This window comes from Protopterus annectens, chromosome 6.part0 (assembly GCF_019279795.1).
Source record: "Protopterus annectens isolate FY-2018-M chromosome 6.part0, PAN1.0, whole genome shotgun sequence".
NCBI lineage: Eukaryota > Metazoa > Chordata > Ceratodontiformes > Protopteridae > Protopterus > Protopterus annectens.
Genome location: NC_056737.1, coordinates 1970311640 through 1970331266, shown reverse-complemented (window position 1 = coordinate 1970331266; position 19627 = coordinate 1970311640). Strand labels below are relative to the sequence as shown.

General features: G+C 40.0%; 1 protein-coding gene across 1 annotated transcript in view; it reads right to left on the bottom strand.

Annotated features, from left to right (window-relative positions):
* SESTD1 (SEC14 and spectrin domain containing 1) overlaps positions 1–19627 on the bottom strand; it is a 1957182-nt gene that overhangs the window by 382212 nt on the left and 1555343 nt on the right. The window contains exon 17 of the mRNA XM_044075265.1: positions 1436–1517. Within this exon, the coding sequence (XP_043931200.1) occupies positions 1436–1517 (82 nt within the window). The remainder of the gene's footprint in view (positions 1–1435; positions 1518–19627) is intronic.

Sequence of the window (19627 nt, the reverse complement as noted above, 5' to 3'; positions counted from 1 at the left end):
TGAAATATCTCTGGTGTCACCTTTTGTATTGAATAGTTTTGTTTTCTTCTTTGCATAAATAATGCACCATATTAAATCCATTTTTCTTTCTCATGTCCATATTTCTTCTTCAGATGTCTCCCGCTCCACCTGTTTCTCTTTACTTTGAGGACTCATTGTTCTATCATGCAGTGACAACCTGTGTTAGCCTTTCTACATTAAATCCTTCAGTTTGCAGGTATTCCACAACTTCAGCTTCTATTTGTTTAACTTCTGCTTTACTAATCTTCTGTTTTGTGCACCCCTTTGTAATCTTATGTTTTGTATTGTGAAATTTTCCATACCTCGGTACCTTTGCCTGTATTTCTCTTCAAATACCTTTGAAGCTGCTATTTTGTATTAGTTAGGCTTTCTCCTTTGCATAAATATTGCACTACATCAGATCTTTCTTTCCCATGTCCATGTTTCTTTTTCATAACTTTCAAAAATATCTAGGTTTTGTTCTTTATATTTTCACACTTCCTCAGTTGCTTCTTTTTCCAAACAGCCCAAGGTTTCTTGGTTTATAGAATGTTTTTCATGAAATGAACACAAATTTGCATTTGAAGCTTTTGACAACTTTCCTTGTGCAAGTACTTTTCTTTCCTCAAATTTCTCTCAATCTTTTTTAATATCTTCTATCTGGAAATTTTGGGCTTCTTGCATAATAGTAACACTACATAATTTCTTCCTTATCCTCATTAGTCCACCCCATCGTCTTTATGGCCTGTCAGTTTTTGTGGACTACTACTTCCTTTTACAACAGGGAAGCCATTCTCCCCCTGAGCCTGGCCTAACCCCATTGTAGGAATGTTTCCGTGTCTTGAGGATTCTTCACTGTCACTTTTTCAAGTCCTGGCACCAGTACGCCTAACGAATGGGCACTTTTTTATCTTGGGATTTGTGTACCCAGCCATCTTTTTTTATTTTGAACCTACTAGTGTACATGATACATGCGACATGAAATACTGTCTACATATCAGTGTTGTCTTGGTGAAATTTTGCAAAAACAGGGACCACCTTGTGAAGGTACTCCTCTGAATTTATTTTTAGCAATACTACTCTCCCTTGCTTGCTGATTTTTATCATTTCTCTATTCAGGCATCTCTCCTGTATTTGCTGACTGAATCTTGTCCTTATGCCACATGCTAATAGTAATTACTTCTGATATGGTAAATCCCACTTGAAAAATGGGATAACCCCACGGATTGTGATGTGCGGGAACAAAGATCACTGTAGTAAGGAACAAATAGGCTAACAGCTGTGTGTGTGTGTGTGTGTGTGTGTGTGTGTGTGTGTGTTGGGGGGTTGATGGCTGGCAGGTTTGTGAGGAAAAAGACTTAAGAAATAAACAGGCAAGAAAAAGTGATTACAAAAATAACTCAATCACATTTCATAATAGGAAATTAGACTTTACCTGAGTAGCATCCTCTTCACATTTCAATAGCTGTACCATTTGCAACATCTTTAATCTTCGTACATCAACCATGTCTTCGCATCTACATTATAAATGCATGAACTCATTACTCAGGACAAAAGTTATGTTAATAACATAGAAATATAACAGTATGTTAAAATAGCCTTCCTTTTGAAACATGCAGCCGGAATCTCTTTAGGAGTCCGATGAAGATTTTTACACTGGATGGGGTTTTAGAACTTTAAAACATACAGTTTAAGCTATTACCTTCCAACACCCTTATACAAATATCCTGTCTATTTTTAGCTCTGGAAGACTACACCCTTAACCTCATCTATAGGACTGGAAAACTGATGAGATGGAATACATGAACTGCCCTTCTAGTTTGGAATACGATAACAAAAAGATAATAAAATCAGACAATGAAATTTTCAAGGATAGCTCAAAAGATTTCAGCTGTCTTAACTGAGAGAGAAATAAAGTAAACAGTACAATACCATAATTAGAAAATAAAACCGCAATTGCTCATCCATGCATTATGTGAAAAAACCTAAGTTCTAATTAAACCATTCATTAAAAGATGGGACAGATTTAACACTTGACTTGCTCCTTTGTGAAAAACAGCAAGTGAAGCATGGCTAGCCCCAAAGCAACAGCATGATAACTCTTTGCCACACTTGCTGTGTTTGTTTTGAATAACTATGAATGGTGGTGAATGACGCATCTAAACCTTCCAGGATTTTTCTCTTGAAACCCTAATACGTGGTGCTGATAAGTCTGCATTTAAAACCTAATGGAACTATAAAATGAAAAAAAAAAAATTACTTACTTGTGTACCATAATGGTAGACCTGTGTTGTCTGCATTTGTCCTCCTCAATAAATGGATCTTTGAATCTAAACAGATCCGACTACAGCCACTTTCCAGACTTTGGATCCAAGGCTCAGGGTCATCCCTTTACCCATAATTCTCTTCCTAGCATCAATGTACTTCAGTCTGAGTTTACACAGTTCCTACAACAAGTACAATCACACCCCCACAAAACAGAATAATCCCTGAAGATACACAGAGGTACACCTGGGACACAGAACATACAGATATAGCATGACCAGGCTCCCAACAGATCAGTGTGGTCACTCTAGACACAACAGAATATGAAATAAGACCTGGTAGGGAGAGGGAAGTTGAGGAGGCAAACACAGATCTATTGTTATGGTAAGTACATAACTTTCATATCTGACGCTGTTTCTTTCCACACTTCAGAGACCCCATGTACTCCAAACCTTGGGAGAGCTTAAGGAAGGGCACTCCAGAGAATGGCTGAGCTAAAAGACACGCTGGACCTCGACTGCAAGTCTAGTTTCTAGTCAAATATGAAGGTGTGGACACATTAGATCAAGTAGCTGCTATACAGATGTCATCAATTGGTACTCTGGAGAAAAAGGCTGATGAAGTAGAAACAGCCCTAGTAGAATGAGCCTTCAGACTGCCTGGGACAGACCTTTCTCCTTATATACCCAATTAAGTAGAAGAAAAGAATACAAAAAATCGGGTCAGTCTTTCTAATGTTCTTGGTAAGATGCAAATAAAATCTGAGCTGTTGGTGTACATCCAAAAAATGTAGCATGTACTCTCCCTTAATGGAAAAGTGGGGAAAGAAAATGGGAAGACTGATGGCTTGGTACAGCAAAAAATCCAAAGCTACCTTGGCCAGAAAAGAAGGGTTTGTCCTCAGTGATACACTGTCCTTGTGACATACCAAGTATGGAGGCTTACAAGAAAGAGTATGAATTTCTTTCATCCATTCTAATGGAAGTAACCATCACTAGAAACAATGTTTTTCAACAAAAACATTGCAGTTCAACTATCACTGCAGGTTAAAATGGAGGTCTCATCAATGCCTGAAGAACAATAATGTTCCAATGTTCCAGCACAGTACTGGATCACTAACATGAGGCCAGAAAATGAAAGTGCCCCTTAAGAAGGCCTTAGACAACTTCAACAAAGCAAGTGGAGTTTGATTTTCACCTATGTAAAAGCTGGAAATGGCCAACAACTGGACATCAATTGTAAAATAGCTAGTCTTGTCAAGGTATGCCAACTTTTCATGTCAAAAATTCTGGACATGTACGTGAAAGCAAAATGTGTGTAACTTTTGTACCAGAGTCAGATACCATAAATGGATAACGAAACAAAACAAATGAAATTCCTCATGACAGTAATAATGAGGGTGTGAAGCCAGAGACTGCTTTCTGAAACCTGTTTTCTTTCTAGCATTTTTTTTTCAGTTTTACATTGCACTGTGTTGATGCATGTTCAGAGATTTTACTTGTCAACAATTCTGGAAACATCGTTTCTAAAGTCTCCAGAACTAACACATAGACTCATAGAAAATGCTAGCCTTATACTGAACATATTTAAGTACACTGACAGTCTAAGTCTTTACAGGAGAGTTTAGATTTTGAAATTCTGGTCTTGCTCCAATAAAGACAGATTTGAGTTTTGGTATCCACAAAAGCAAAAGCATCTGGTGAATTAGTTTAATATAAAGGCCATTAAGCATTTTTGGATGTCCTGTTTAAATTGCCTTGAATAAGATGCCACATTGCACTAGACTTCTGCTCCTGTCTAGTATGACATTTTGTGCAAACTGCAGCTTGCTGCTTAACACAATGCCTAGGTATTTCACCCATAAAAGCATGCCCATCTTTTTGTTACCCATTTGCATAAACCTTATATTATTTTCATACTGAATGCTAACCCGGTTAGTTTTTTCCAGGTGTTTGCCATGTTTAAGTATCCATTTATATGTGAAAAGTCTGCACTTCTAGTCACACATGCCCCAGTCTTAATATTCTTAACGTTTTTATTTACCCAACATTTGTTATGGGTTGGAATAAATTACAAATGGCACATGCAATAACACTGGTCCTATAACAGATTCCTCTGGTACATCAGATTGTTACCAGTATCCACTCAGAGCCACAGCCTTACACAACAACCCTCTGTGATCTACAAGTGAGCTACCTGTTGCCTCATCTTATTATGTAGGAACTTATACTATGAGATGCCATACTACACATGATTACATAAAGGGCTGGGGTATTTAAAAAAGGACAGGTACTGAATTACTCAATGATGCTCACACAAAACATTTTATTTAGAAATTGTAGTATTTTGCTAGGACAACTTTCTCAAACATTGCACCAACTACTTACAGAAATAATCAACTGTTTGCAAAACATGAAACTCTACTGCTAGGAGAACCTTCTGCCATAAACACCAAATCACAGCAAGCAATGAGCAAAATGAGCTAAAACCATGAACATAAATAAGCCTCACCCCTACCAAGAGGACAGCTAAGTGTTTTGTTTTGTTTTTCAGATTGCCGCTTGGAAATTTTATAGCTGAAAAAGCAGGTGATGTTTAAAACTGTATAAACAAATAAAGATATGCAATATAAAACATGTTTAGGAGACAGCAACATACCACTAAAATTGCCTTGTGTGTGTTTGTAAGCTGCAAATAATGTGAACCTTTTTGAAATACGTATAGGCAACTTTTTGAGAGTAAAGTACAGTTTTAAAAAATAGGAAGGAGGTAGGGGACAACAGCATTTGATCTGAATACAAAATATACATTCTCCCACCCCCTGTATCACCTTTGGTTTCTCCTCTTCAGCCAAGTGTTCTTCTGTAAATAATACTTTGCAGTCTGGTAGACCCCAAAAACTCCAGTAAGGAGTGCTGTGCATCCCAACAAATGACTCATCCTAAGTGCAATTCTGTCTTCACCTGGTCCGCTTGAAGTGTTGGGTTCGCCTGTTTTACAATTCCTACTGTTTAAAGTCAACTGTCTAAATTGATATCACTAAGCCAGCTCAAAGAGCATTTTATGTTTATGCCTGCTCATGACATTTCCAAGCTTAAAGCTCTGAAAAAAACATCACACTCTGTAAAGTCTCACCACCAAAGGAGGCTGCCATGTTGAATTTACAAACTCTAACCTACCCATGATCCTCAAAACAGTCGGTAAGCCCTATGCTTATACAGATGTAGAGGGTGGGTTGATATTTAAGAAACTAATGAAAGTAAATTGCATCTGTCAGCTGATTTTGGCTCAAAACTTTACTGTGTGCCTCCTATAACTGGTGATTTTGGTAGAATTTTTAAGAACAAAAACAATGTTTTAATCCCTGATTAAGATTGGGTTATACATTTAGTTGAAGCCCCATTAGTCTGGAAAAATAACCAGTGAAGCAACATTGATTTTTATTTTTTCTGGACACCCTGTCTGGTAAAGGTAGTCTCCGTTTTCTGGACAGTGCCCCTTAATTCCAGACAGTCCAGAAGAATTCTGGATGGTTGGCAACCCTAGTTCTGTCATAAAAGGGTCAGCCAGGAAATTCAAGATAGCAGGGAAAGAAGCTGAAAAAGGTTCTGAGTCCATAATGGATGCCCAAACAGAAAATCTCTTCCACTTACTTTTGTATACTTTTCTGGTAGAGGGGCTCTGTGGAGAAGACAGAATGTATACAACCTTTGAGAAAAGCCTAGTTTGTCTAACCAACACAAAAACTCAGAAACCATGCAGATAACTTGAGGGCTGCGATGTCTGGGTGAGCATCCTGAACAGCTGAGAAAGTTTGGAATGGGGTCCAGCAGCCATGGTGGGTTAATCACATGAGACCGAACAAAGAAATCACACATATTGAAGATAACTGCAGGCAATGAGAATCACTGTTGCCTTGTTCTGCACTGCTTTCTGCAGAAATTTCAGTATGAGAGGAGTGGGAAGATATGCTTTCAGTAGACCCAGGAGCCAAATGTGGACCAGGGCATCGCTCGAGGACTCCCCCTCTTGGGTGATCAGGGTAAAGTAGCTGCTGCACTTTTTAAAAGGGGTGGAAACTGATCGCAGCAAGGTTAGCCCCAGTGGTTGAAAAATCTGTTTTGCCACTGTCAGGCTCCATGGCCACACATGAGGAAGAAGAACAGATCTGCTCAGCCTGCTGCTAATGCACTGGACTTTCCCAGGGTGTGCAAACTAAAATAAAAACAATGCTGAGTTCCAGGCAGGCAAAAGTATAAAGCTTTAACAAAATAAGTAAGGGCTTTCACGGTTCAAACCCACTTCCCAGAATGTGCTTTGCTATTAGAAAGTGGTTAGGAGACATTGTCCAAATCCTCAAGGCCTCTTGATTTTTTAATTTGTCCAAGTCTTTTGGGTTTCTAATTCCTTGACAGGAATAGACCCCATTCCTAAGTCAAAGTATGATTAAAGTTCATGAAATTAGTATTCTTTCACTCTTTGATGTTAGCCAAAAGTGCTCTTCGCAGCACCCGCAATGTGCCCAGTAATTCCTCCTGCAATTCATATGGTGTTACATGAATTGGTAACGCATCTAAATACGCTTGTAAATTCTTTATATAACTGAAAAGGACTGAAGCACCTTCACTCAACCTACCCAGTATAAAAATGTTAAGTAATTCCACAGAGAATAACAAATGCAAAAATAGCTGCATCCTGACATACACCGGATTATCACAGTATCAAAAATATTATTGAAGAAAACTGGGACATTGTCACAGGAAACCCTTTTCTGATTAACATCTTAGGCAAAGCTCCATCATTTGTTTATAGGAAGGCCAGGAACATTAGAAGTTTTTTTTAATTTAAACCTAGACCATGTGAGAAAAGCACTAAAAGATGTGAAACTAATTGTACATTTTGTATATTTATACAGCAAGGTGATAGTTTTTATTGCCCTTATTTAAAAAAGATCATTAAAACCAGTGCAGGGGGTGACTATAACACTAAAAAAAGTAATTTACAGGGCACAGTGCAATGAATGTGATGCATTCTATGTGGGCAAGACTGTAAATAAACTCAAGTGTAGGATTTCATGTCATCTGTCATAAATCCGCAATGGATGTAAAAATAATGCACTAGCCAAACACCTTTCTCTTCATAAAAGGCACACATGTTTTAAGTTCCAGATCTTGGATCACATACACATGGGTAATCTTGAAGGAGACATCCCGAATATTCTGGAGAAACATAACTCATGTGGCAATTAAAGCTGAACTCTTTTAGGAAAGCCTGGACTAAACTACTACTGTTCAATTAAAAGTGCACTGGAACTTAGAAAATTGCCACATTGTTTACATGACTAACTGTATTTTATTTTATTTTATTCTACAAACTGATTTTAAATCAGTTGAAATTTAAGTGTATATTTTGTTTCCATCATCATACATACATTTTTTCTTATTTTAATTTTTTTCTGGTTCTTTTTTCCACTTTACTCAAAATGATGGTAATAACAATACTAACTAATTATACAATTATATAGGCTTTTATGGTTCTTGTACACAGACCTGAAGAAGTCTAGAAGGACGAAAGCGATCTTTGTTAACAACAGGTTATGAAAATAGAAACTGATTTTTACATGCAAAATGTATATGTATATATTTATATATATATTTTTTTGATTACCAAATGAACTAAGGTTGATATACTTCCAGCCATGTACTATATGGTCTTGGATAAAATCACAGACTTAATAATCTACTTGGTTAAATAAGAGGTACCACATCATTATAAATTTTATTTAAGTACATAAGGATTATATATTATTATGACAGCTACAAGGTAGGGCAGGACCAGCTCGAATGTCACACTGATGGAGAAGGGATGTGAATTTAACATGTGTACCAATAACACTTTGTTTTCCAGCACAATAAACCACTCCCATGCCTGATAAAAAGTATATATATATTTAGAAAGCTTATGAGGAAATTATTACTCTATTTTTGTTTTACTTGGATTGCTTGTCTGTGTACTTAAAGGATTTTCGACTGGAAACAGACTGCCTGCCTTGCTTGGATTACTTTTGAATACTTAGTAATGCTGTACAATTACATATTTTCTATTATTACTTTTTGTTTTGTTTTGACTTAAGACGTGTTTACGTTCGCTACTTCTACTACTATTGTCTGATCTGATTAATATACAGTGATTAACTAGAAATATATGGACTGAAAATCTTCCACACAGAGAAGTTTCTTTCACTGTTTTAAATTATTTTTTATAAGACCAGTTGCTCCTACTACTACTGGAACTGTCTGGATACCTTTCTTCCACATGTTCATAGGTTCATAGGTTCATACTAGGCTATCTACCCGAGGGCATTTATAAGCCTAGCCCATAGTTTTGTGGCTTACGCCACCCCTTTAATTTGGAGAAACTATGCCCATTATTTTGCTGTGCCTCTGTCGAGCAGTGACACTGAGGTAACCCCTGGGGTGTATCTGCGATCTCCCATCCATTGGTCAAGATTCCTCTTGAACAAGGCCAGCGAGGTGCTCTGCCTCACATAAACCGGGATTTTGTTCCACAGCATAGGGAGTCTTTGGGTGATGAATCTATCCCTCCAGCACGTCCTATTAATAACCGTGTCGAGGTTCAAGTCTCCCGCCCTTGTGGCTCTGAGGGATCTAGATTTTTTGAGATGAAGCATGTTCATCAAATCTGGGTTTGACATGGCCTTGTATGTCAGGCATAGGTCACCTCTGAGCAAGCGGTAAGCGACTGAATATAACTGGAGTTCTTTCAGTCGGGCAGCATAAGACAGATTTTTGAGACCCTTTATCCTTTTGGTGAGGAACTTTTGTGGCCTCTCCAGCTGCTGCAAGTGTCGGGTCAGATACATGCCGAATGGGGCATTGTACTCTATCATTGGTCTGATGAGTGATGAGTATAGGGAGACTATGACTTCCCTTGATCTAGATGTGAATCCCTTCATGATAAGGTGGGCAATGTAGAAGGTCTTCCTAACTACTTTAGCAATATGAGTGTCGAATGAAAGGCTACTGTCAACCTGGGTTCCCAGGTCCCTAATAACTTTCTGTGTTCAGGGGATTGCCACCTATATGGTAGCTAGGGGTAACCTTATTTTTCCCGAAGGGTATGACTATGCATTTCTTGGCATTTAACTTTAGGCCATGGCTCTGGCACCAGTTATCCGTTTCTGTGAGACCCTTCTGAAGGATATCTGTGTCGGATGTGTTTTCAACTACGGCGCCCAGTTTGCAGTCATCTGCAAACTTTGTCAGCCATAACCCTCCTGTGTTTGCTTGTACTTCAGAAAAGTAGATGCCAAACAAGAGTGGGCCCAGGACTGAGCCCTGTGGGACACCACTTGTGACAGGCTTCAAGTCTGACATGGCGCCAGCAACTGTGACCCTGTGGGTTCTGTCACTCAGCCAGTTTGCAACCCATCTTGTAATGTATGGGTTTACATTTAAGTTGATGAGTTTTTCAATGATACCCGAGTGAGGTATTGTATCAAAAGCCTTCGCCAGGTCTAGGTAGGCTGTATGGACTGCCTTTCCCTCGTCAATGGCCTTGGTGACTGTTTCGAAAAAGTCAACCAAGTTTAGAAGGCATGATCTGCTTTTGACAAAGCCAAACTGGGTTGGATCCAAAGTCTGCAAGTTCCCTATGTCTTTATTTATGAGATCCATTATGATCCTCTCCATGGCTTTGCAGATAAGGCTTGTCAAGCTAATGGGACGGTAATTTCCAGGGTCGGTGGAGGCACCGCCTTTGTGGAGTGGGACCACAGTCGCTGTGCCACTCCTGAGTGCGATATCCGGAGGTGAGACTAAGATTAAACAGCTGTCCTAACTGTGGGTTTAATTCCTCGTTGAGTTCATGGAACACACAGCCGGGGACACCATCAGGTCCCATGGATGCTGTGTTCTTTGCCTTGGAGAGAGCAGTTCTCACCTGGGCGTTAGAGATGTTTGGGGCTACAATCATTTGGTATAGATATCTCTCCTTTAGGGGAGTTTGCACTGAACCTTTCAGCCAGTATGTTGGCAATGTCTGTAGGATCAGTAATCTTCACATCATTTTGAACCAATTCTGAGCATATCTGGGAGTTTCCTCCTAGGTTTCTGACATAGCTAAAGAATGCCTTATGGTTGTCTTTAGAGTCCTTAGCTATTTCTTTCTCAAAATTAGCTTTGGATGATTTTATGAGAGCTCTTAGCTTTTTACTTATAGTGATCAGCAGTGTCTTACCTTTTAAGGATTTTGCTCTATCTTGTAGTAGCTTTCTCCTTTTGTTGTAGAGTTTGTTTATGGCTGGGGTCCACCAGACTGGACGCTTGCCTTTGGTACAAAGAGTCTTTGTTTTGCTTGGGATTGTCTGATCCATGCAGCCCTGCAGGTGCTGGTAGAAGGCATCTGTAAGTGATTCAGCGGTTTGAGTAATGTTAACCGCCGGCTCAGGGGCCTTAAAGGAGACCACACTAGTCTTTAGAAGTGTGAAGTCGGCTTCGAGAAGTTCTTTACTGTGGTCTTTTCATTTCGGGTGGGGGCGGGATGAGGACCTCCAGCGAGATTAGTTTGTGATCAGATCTCACCAGTGAGGGGTATACTTCCGGCGTTGAACATTGTGCTCCCATGTTCGTGATGATGAGATCAAGTATGTTTTCTCCTCTTGTGGGGATGGTGACTAGTTGTTCCATGGCATTTGAGTTTATGAATTCCAGGAACTTTTGGGCTAGAGTGTTTGGGCTTGAGTAGTGTTCCCAGTCTATATTAGGGTAGCTGAAGTCACCTAGTATGATGGTGTTCGGAGATACATTTATCCCCTCCAGTGTTTTCAGGAAGGCCACTGGAGGGGATAAATGTTTCGTTTCTGCCTGTAGATCAAGGTATTTTATGACTTTGTGTCTCTCTGTACGCAAGACACTGTAGTCACTGGGTGTGGCGATTTCAATGACCAATGCTAGTTTTGTCTTCTTTTCTTGGACCACTATATTCGGTTTTCTAGCATCTATCTTTTGAACTGTTGGTACTGGGTTCTAGGATTCTTTGTGGCTCATGTTTCCAGTGTTTTTCAGCCACTTCGATACCATAATATTTGCACAATCTCCAGTGTAGCAGTCTTGCCACATTATTATGCCTTTCAGTGTAGAATCCCTCTGCCATTAGTGTGTAGCAACCAGCAACAAGGTGTGTGACTGTTCCCAGTTCGGTTTTAAAAATCTACATATGTCTGTTTCTCCCACATGTTCAATGGACTTTGTAAACCAGTGTGTACGTAGCCCACTATATCTTGGGATGCCAATATTAACCATTCATTTCTTGTCATGAATTCACCTCTCCTTAACCATTCCTGTGTTCATTCTTGATCAACATGAGGCTCTTCCACAAGTTTTCTGTACTTGCAACTATATTTATGTTTTTTCCACATTTCTGGCCTTCTCATCTGATCCTTCACCTTATATTCTTTCTTTTGTTTTTTAGCACATTCAGTTGCTGCCTAGTTTTTACTTTCTGTAATGTTAGAATTCACAGGATTGGGTCTTGTAGACATAACTCTGAGGATTCCGGGAAAAGGCTTTAGGACAATCCCTACAAAAATATCTAAATTCATACAGGATTATTTTAAGATTATATAAAATTATACTAAACCATAATAGTAATTATGTGATTTGCAAATACTCATTTTACTAACAAACCCGCTTACATAGGAATGTGCACAGCTTTGTTTACTGCACTGCATTCTGTAAGCCAACAGTATACAAGGCAGACGTAATGTCTACCATTGACTTACAACACAGCAGCTGACTTGCAGTTTAGTTCAGAAACTAAAGAAAAAGAGCAGTGGTGGACGGAATGAGATTAGAGAGAGAGAGGTTGTTTGTAATTTAAACAGTGAAAGAAAGTAACAAAACCAAATGCATGCTCTGAAAAGCCAGAAGCTGCTGCCATTGTGCGGATACAACAAAGCTAAAAAAGAAGATATAGAACACAAAACTGTAAAAAATGAAAAAACAGCAAAATACAACTAACACTTTCACTATAAAATAAACAAAATGAGTAGGTGATTTGCACCAGTTGTCATACCTTTTAATTGCATATGGAAATATTACTTATTTTCATAACTACTAACAAAACAACTAGCAATATCTCCAGTATAGTATGATATAAATGGATATCAACAATACATTTTCCAGACTACCACCATGGGATTTCAGACCATTCCTTACAATAGCATGTATGTCTCACGGTTATGAAAATATGGACATAAATATGAAAATATCTCATCTACCCATTTTATTGGGCATTGAAAGTTGAAACTGGGAAAGCCTTCCTTTCAGACTCTTAAAGCCTGTGTTAGACACAGTTTCATATAGTCCCGATCAGTCAGTTAGTGCACACTGTAATCAGTCTTTCCAGCTTACTTTTGAAATATGCAACATCTGGGAGTAGACTGCCAATCACTGGAGGGCCTGGAAAAGTACAGTTGTGTACACTTAGTGCATTCACTGTTGCAGTCATTACATTTGGGTAATCTGCTGGCAGGTTGCCCTGAGTCAGCCTGAATTCCAAAGTCTTGGGTCCTGCGTCGGTTGCTGTCTCCACTTCCATGACGTCAGGTCATCAGGGGTATAAAACATGCAGCAGACGCCATTTTCTTTAGTTTTTCTTGCCCCCGATGTCAGGTGCCTCATATATATATATATATATATATATATATATACATGCATCAAAATAAACTCTACCTTAATATACAAGCAAATACATCACATAGGTTGTAGAAGATAGTAAAGGAAAGATAAACTCCAGAATGACAGGGGGATGGCAGGAGGGTAACCTGGACTGCAACAGTGAATACACTCGAACATCTACATTTATGGTAAGTGTACACAACTGTACTATGTTCTTCGTGTTTCACTGTTGCAGTCAATACATTTGGGTAGAATCCCAAAGCTATGGTTGGGGGGCTGGAGCTAAACAGCATTTAGCAGTGGCTATAAGGTCCTGCAGAAATGCAGTGGCAAAGCCTGCCCTGGATTTAGTGTAGAGAGGCAAATGATAATGCTTTGTAAAGGTGTGAACAGAACTCCAAGTAGCAGTCTCTAGAATGCCTTTGGTTGGTACTCCCCTTAGAAAGGCTGCTGAAGTAGCTGCAGTTCTGGTGGAATGCGACCTAATGCCCTTGGGCACAGGTTTACCATGGTTTAAGTAGCAGAAACGGATGCAGTGGCTTATCCACTTTGGAACTGTCTGCTTTGATATAGCCCTGCCTTATGATCCTGCAGCATGTCACTAGTAATTGGTCAGTTTTTGTTAGAGCTTTAATCCTGCTTAAGTAGAATCTTAGCTGTCTGTGTACATCCAAGGAATGCAGAATTCTCTCCACCTTGTTCTGTGGATTTGGATAAAAGGTTGGCAGATGAATTGTTTGGTTAAGAGCCACACTGGAAACCACCTTAGGCAAAAAAAATAGGATTTGCCCTCAGAGATGCCCTGTCTGGGTGAAATATAATAAAAGGTTCAACAGCCATGAGGGCCTGTAGCTCTGAAACTCTTCTTGCTGAAGTAATTGCTAGAAACAGAGCTGTTTTCCATGATAAGAACTTTATATCAGTGGTAGCAGCTGGTTCAAATGGAGGCAGGGTGAGCTTTTCCAACACATAACTGAGGTCCCATTGCAGGCAATGGTGATCTTCTAGGAGGCCTTAAATGTTTGGCTCCTCTAAGATACTGCTTTAGTAAAGGATGAGAAAAGATTGGTGGCTCTGTATTGTAATGAGCCGAAAAGGCAGAGGCATGGATTTTGATTGATGAGAAAGATAGGCCTTTGTCAAGCATCTCAGTTAAGTATTGCAATATCTGAGGAATATTTGGTTCTGCTGTATCAGTTCCTTGTGCTTGATTCCAAGCACAGAATCTCTTCCATTTGTCAGCATAAGATTTTCTAGTACTAGGCCTTCTGGCTTCCAAAATGACACCCATCACAGCTTTACTGAGAGGAGTTGTTTGTATGACTACATGATCATGCTGCCAGGTTCAGAGTCTGTAGATGATTGTGCAGGATCTGATTGTTTACTGGGACAGTAGCTGTGGTCTTTGAGGCAAGGTCCAAGCTGGGTATTGAGACAAGTTCCTTAGAACTGGGTACCAGTATTGGTGGGGCCAGTCCGGGGCAATTAGTATTATCTTTGGTTTCTCTTGTCTGACTTTTAGGAGGACCTTGGGGAGAAGAGGCAGAGACGGAAAGGCATAAACTGATAGGTTTTTCCAGCTGAAGGATAGGGCATCCACTTTCCATGCTTGTCTGTGATAAGTCCTTGTGCAGAATTTTTCCAATTGATCATTCTGAGGAGAGGCAAATAGATCTATGTCTGGGCTTCCCCATTTCTCTGTTCTCATGCTGAAGACTTGTGGATTTAGTTTCCACTCGTGAAGATCCATAAGGTTTCTGCTTAAATCATCTGCCAGAGTGTTTTGTTCTCCTGACAGGAACTGAGCTTGAAGATGTATTTGGTAGGTCAAAGCTCTGCCCCACAGTGCCATGGCTAATCTGCATAGGGGGTATGAGTGTGTGCCCCCTTGCTTGTTTATATACCACATGACTGTGGTGGTGTCGGTCTTTATCAGTAGTTGCCCTGGATGAAGTGAGTCCTTGAAGGCTGTTAGGGCATTTTGAACAGCTAGCATCTCTTTCTGGTTGATATGTAGATGCATTTGTTTTGGTGACCATATGCCCTGAATGCATCTTCTTGCCATGTGGGCCCACCAGGCATAATCTGATGTTATGGTTTGGCTGGCAGGGGGTAGAGCAAATGGCCATCCCATGTTTTGATGACATGCCTTTGCCCACCATAGATACTCCTATTGCAGGCAGGGAATGAGAGGAATCATTGTTTCCAGACTGTGAGAATGTCGACTCCATAAACTTTTTAGGTACCATTGAAGCTTCCTCACATGCAGTCTTGCATATGGAATCAGTAGGATGCAGGATGCCATGAAGCCCAGAGCCTGCAGAATTTGCCTTGCAGAAGACTGGGTTTTTGTTGCCATCAGTTTGAAGTAAGTAGTCAGTCGCCTTTGCTTGTCTGGCGTGAGGTAAGCAATCTGGGCAGTTGTATTCAAGCTTGCACCCAGGAATGTTATGTTTTGAGAGGGTACCAGTTGTGATTTATTTTCGTTTATTGTGTACCCTAGGCATGTTAGAATCCTTTTCACAAATGCCAGGTGTTGAAGAAGAGTGTCCTTGGTTCTCTGCTTGAATGAGACAGTCACCCAAGTAAGAATATATTTGTATACTTTTTTGTCTGCAAAATGCAATTACTGGTGCCAGGCACTTAGCAAAAGGGCAGTGCAGAGAATTGGTAATGCATTAAGCCAGCCTTGAATCTGAGGTACCTTCTGTACGATTGTCTTATTGGGACATGCAGGTATGTCTCTTTTAGGTCTAAAGTCACCAGCCAAGCATTCTTGCCCAGCATGGGCAGACAGCATTTTGAATTTTGGAATGTCCAGGTATGTGTTTAAAATCGATAAATTCAGTATTGGCCGCCAGGCCTTGTCCTTTCTGGGTACCAACAGTCTTGTGTAAAAACCTTGTCCTTTTTCCTGTTCTGGTACTGTCTGAATGGCCCCCATATCCATGAGGGACATAACCTGTTTTTGTGCCTCTGCCCATTGATTTTTTGGCAGATCTGGCCAACCATTTGCCATTGGCAGTGTGTGGAAATGGAATCTGTATCCCTGTGATACGATGTTTAGTACCCACTTGTCCTGGGTTATTAACTGCCAATTCTGAGCAAAACGTGTTAATTTTCTCCCTATGGGTGCTGCCAAAAGATAAGTGCTTGGTGCAGGCATAGGGAAGTCATTGGGATTGCTTTCTGTAAGTTTGCGCTTTATCTCCTCCAGATTTGGAGGTGGAAGCGCCCCATTGCTTTGACCTGTATGAATCTTGCGCCTGGTATCTGGAACCCTTTGGGCGTCTGGATTTGTCCCTTTGAGCTCTGTCTGACACAGGAAAGGACCAATTTTTTGTAGGCCTGTGTCTACTGAATCTTGGTGGCTGCACTTGTAAGAAGTCTTTAACAGTTTGCCTAGACTTAACTTTGTCTTCCATTTTCTTTAAAACCTCTTCTGCCTTAATACTAAACAGAGAATCATGCTGTAAAGGTGCCTCTAGCAATTTAGCTTTAACATGATCGGGCAAATGTTGTTCCTTTAACCAAGCATGCCTCCTAATCACCGATCCAGTAACTGTGGCCCTGCAAGAGACCTCTAAGGAATCAAAACCACATTGCAAAGTATGCTTTCCAACTTGTTCAGCTTCATGCAATAATTCCTGCAATTCTTTATTTTCTGCACATTCTGAAATCAACATAATTTTCTGTTTCAGCAATCCTATAACATGTTGTTGGTACTTAAGCATATGAAACTGACAGTTTAAGGCCCTGATTGTCAAGGTTGCAGATGTATAAACCTTTTTTTCCCCCCATCTGTCCAGTGCCCTTGAATCTCTGTCAGAGGGGATAGGATTTTTTGCTGTTGAGGCCTTAACTCCCTTTGGACCATGTGAAATTGTTTCAGGATCAGCAGCAGGGTTTCTAAATAAAAATGTATGAGAGTCAGTGACCCTGTAATATCTGCAGGCTTACTGGAAGCTGGAGGTAAGGATTCAGGGGTCAAGCTTGACTCCGAAAACACATCATCCACAATGCCTAAAACAGGGGGAATGGATAAAGGCCTGTGCTGAGGGAGAAGGAAATCCTTGAGCCTCTTTTTTGATTCTGAGAAGCCTTGATTCTCCCAGTGAAAATGCTCCCTCAAAGTATGCAAGGTTTCTCCAAATGAATAATCCTCAGGAGGAGATGCAGATGGAATAGACTTCTCAGCATCAGAATCCTCATAGGGAGGCACAGATAATTCCTTATCAGAAGAGGAATCACAAGAAATAGAAACCTGATCTGAAGATTCATAATGTGTCTTGCCTAGGCCTCTTATCAGAAGGGGGATGGGTACCCCTGATCAAGGTAATAAGGTCTTCAGCCATTTTGATCATCTGTTTTTTAGGCAGAGAGGCCTGTGCACATGGCTCATGCGTCGGTTTTTTAGTTTTAGAAGTTGCTGTAATCTTTGGTTTTGCAGTTTTCATCGGTTTGATACACAAATGTTGAGGTCTGAATACACCCTAAGAAGCCGGTGCCTGCTCAGCGGCTCTGGACCCATCTGAGGGAGATACATCCGTCGGTCCAATACCTTGAGTATCTTGCGGCATGCTGGACTCCACATGGGTGTCGGTAGAGGCCTGCGACTCAAAGGTAGCGAATATCAGGGGCTGCGAAAGCGCCTCACTGAGTACTGGTGAACCAGCGACTGACTTAGGAGAAGCTTCGTCGTCGGTTATGGATCTCGACTGCCTATCTCTGTCCTTTTCTTTGCGTTTTTTTATCTACTCCAGTAGTCGGATTACTATCCAACGACATTTCTGGGTAGTTACATCTCTTTCCAAAATACTTTGATGCAAAAATATACAGACACTTAATAGTGCGTTGGTTAAATCTAGCACAAAACCGACAGCCAGGCATGTTGTGATCAGGGCCTAGGCAAGGAATACTGTATAAATGGAAATCCTTATGAGGTATTTGCTTTCCACAAGTAATACAATTAACTTTTTCTGACCGGTAAAAAGCAAGAAAAAAATTTCCCCAGTGGGGTACTTAGCTTTAGTGAAGACTTTGGTTCTGAAACTCAAACTCGAATATTTCAGTAGTCGGCCGACCGGCACTTGAGAAATGCTTCTGCTTCGGGCACCGCGCGGCAAGAAAGACTAAAGAAAATGGAGTCAGCTGCATGTTTTATATCCCTGACGACCTGACGTCATGGAAGAGGACACAGCAACCGACGCAGGACCCAAGACTTTGGAATTCGGCCGACTGAGGGAAACCTGCCAGCAGATTACCCAAATGTAATGACTGCAACAGTGAAACACAAAGAACATCTGCTTTTTAGGAATCAGCTTGGGACCGGTGCTTTTATTTTGTGCCTGGTGAGAGAAGGAGCAGACAAACATTATTTCTGAAGATTGCTACTATATTTTCAAGTAATTTATTGCATCTTTCTGCATTTTATCAATATAAAATATGTTTGCTTTTCATTGGTGTAGATGCTGTTAGTGTGCTTTGAAATTGTCAAAGTGTGTGTTCCTTACTGCTGGCCTATCTGCCTTAGAACTGTCCTGATATTACTTGTAGCTAGCTTGATTTGTTTTTGGCAAATTTTCACTTTTGGCCAAGTATGTTTTTATGAGTAAACAATCCTTAAGCGTGTAAAAAGTTAGTTTGAACTGAAACAAGCACTCCAATACACAATACTGGCCAAATGTCCAAGCTCAATGTAAAACAACACTGCCTTGTTAAAAAGAAGAACAATTTATTTACCAAACATGAAGTTAAGCGCATTTCATCCCACAGGTTGTGGGACTTCTTCAGACAAACAGAGCTGAAAAGACTGTAAAGTTTAAATGCAATTTTTGGCGCCGAAATACAAGCACCGTTGCTAAGCAACTGACAACATGTAAAAGTCACTCAAACCTAATAACACATTCAGTGTTTCATTTTAAACTTATATAACATGTATTGCATTCATGAAAGGTTTAATAATAAAATTATTCACTAATAAAATCTTAATTCATTTCTATGAATAAATAAAGCAATGATAACATGAACTTTCACTGTTACAATTTTCCACGTTTAACTTGGAACCTCCATGAATTCAAATATATCAGCCCATACATAGTGGTTGTTGTAAACCATCTTAATCATCTTACTAGTAAACACCAAGTGTACTAAAGATGTGTACATAACAATCTACTAGAATGTGTTGTGAAGTATATGAAAACCGTCACCAATATGACGTGCGATCACATGAAACTAGGATCGCTAATTTCTACGATCACACACATACCGAAAACCATATACACAGTATATTTTACATCCTAACTATGTTGTGTATAGTATTACTGCTTGTTGTAAATAAGTTAACATATATTCAATAAGGTTCCCATTCAGAAGCCTGAAACATCATAAGCCTGAAAATCAAAATCCTGAAACCAAAAGCCTGAAAATTCAGAATCCTGAAAACTCAAAATCCTGAAAGCCCAAAATCCTGAAAGACCAAAATCCTGAAAGACCAAAATCCTGAAAACACAAAATAGACATACTGATGTCATTGTGGCTTTGCTATTGTTAGCCCTGTGGAGTTAGGTCATGCGTTGGGGTCAGGTAAGTGTGCGGTTGGTTTTATGTTAGGGTTAGGGGCGGTTTAAGTGAGTTAGGGTTAGGGCGCAGGTTAGGCATGT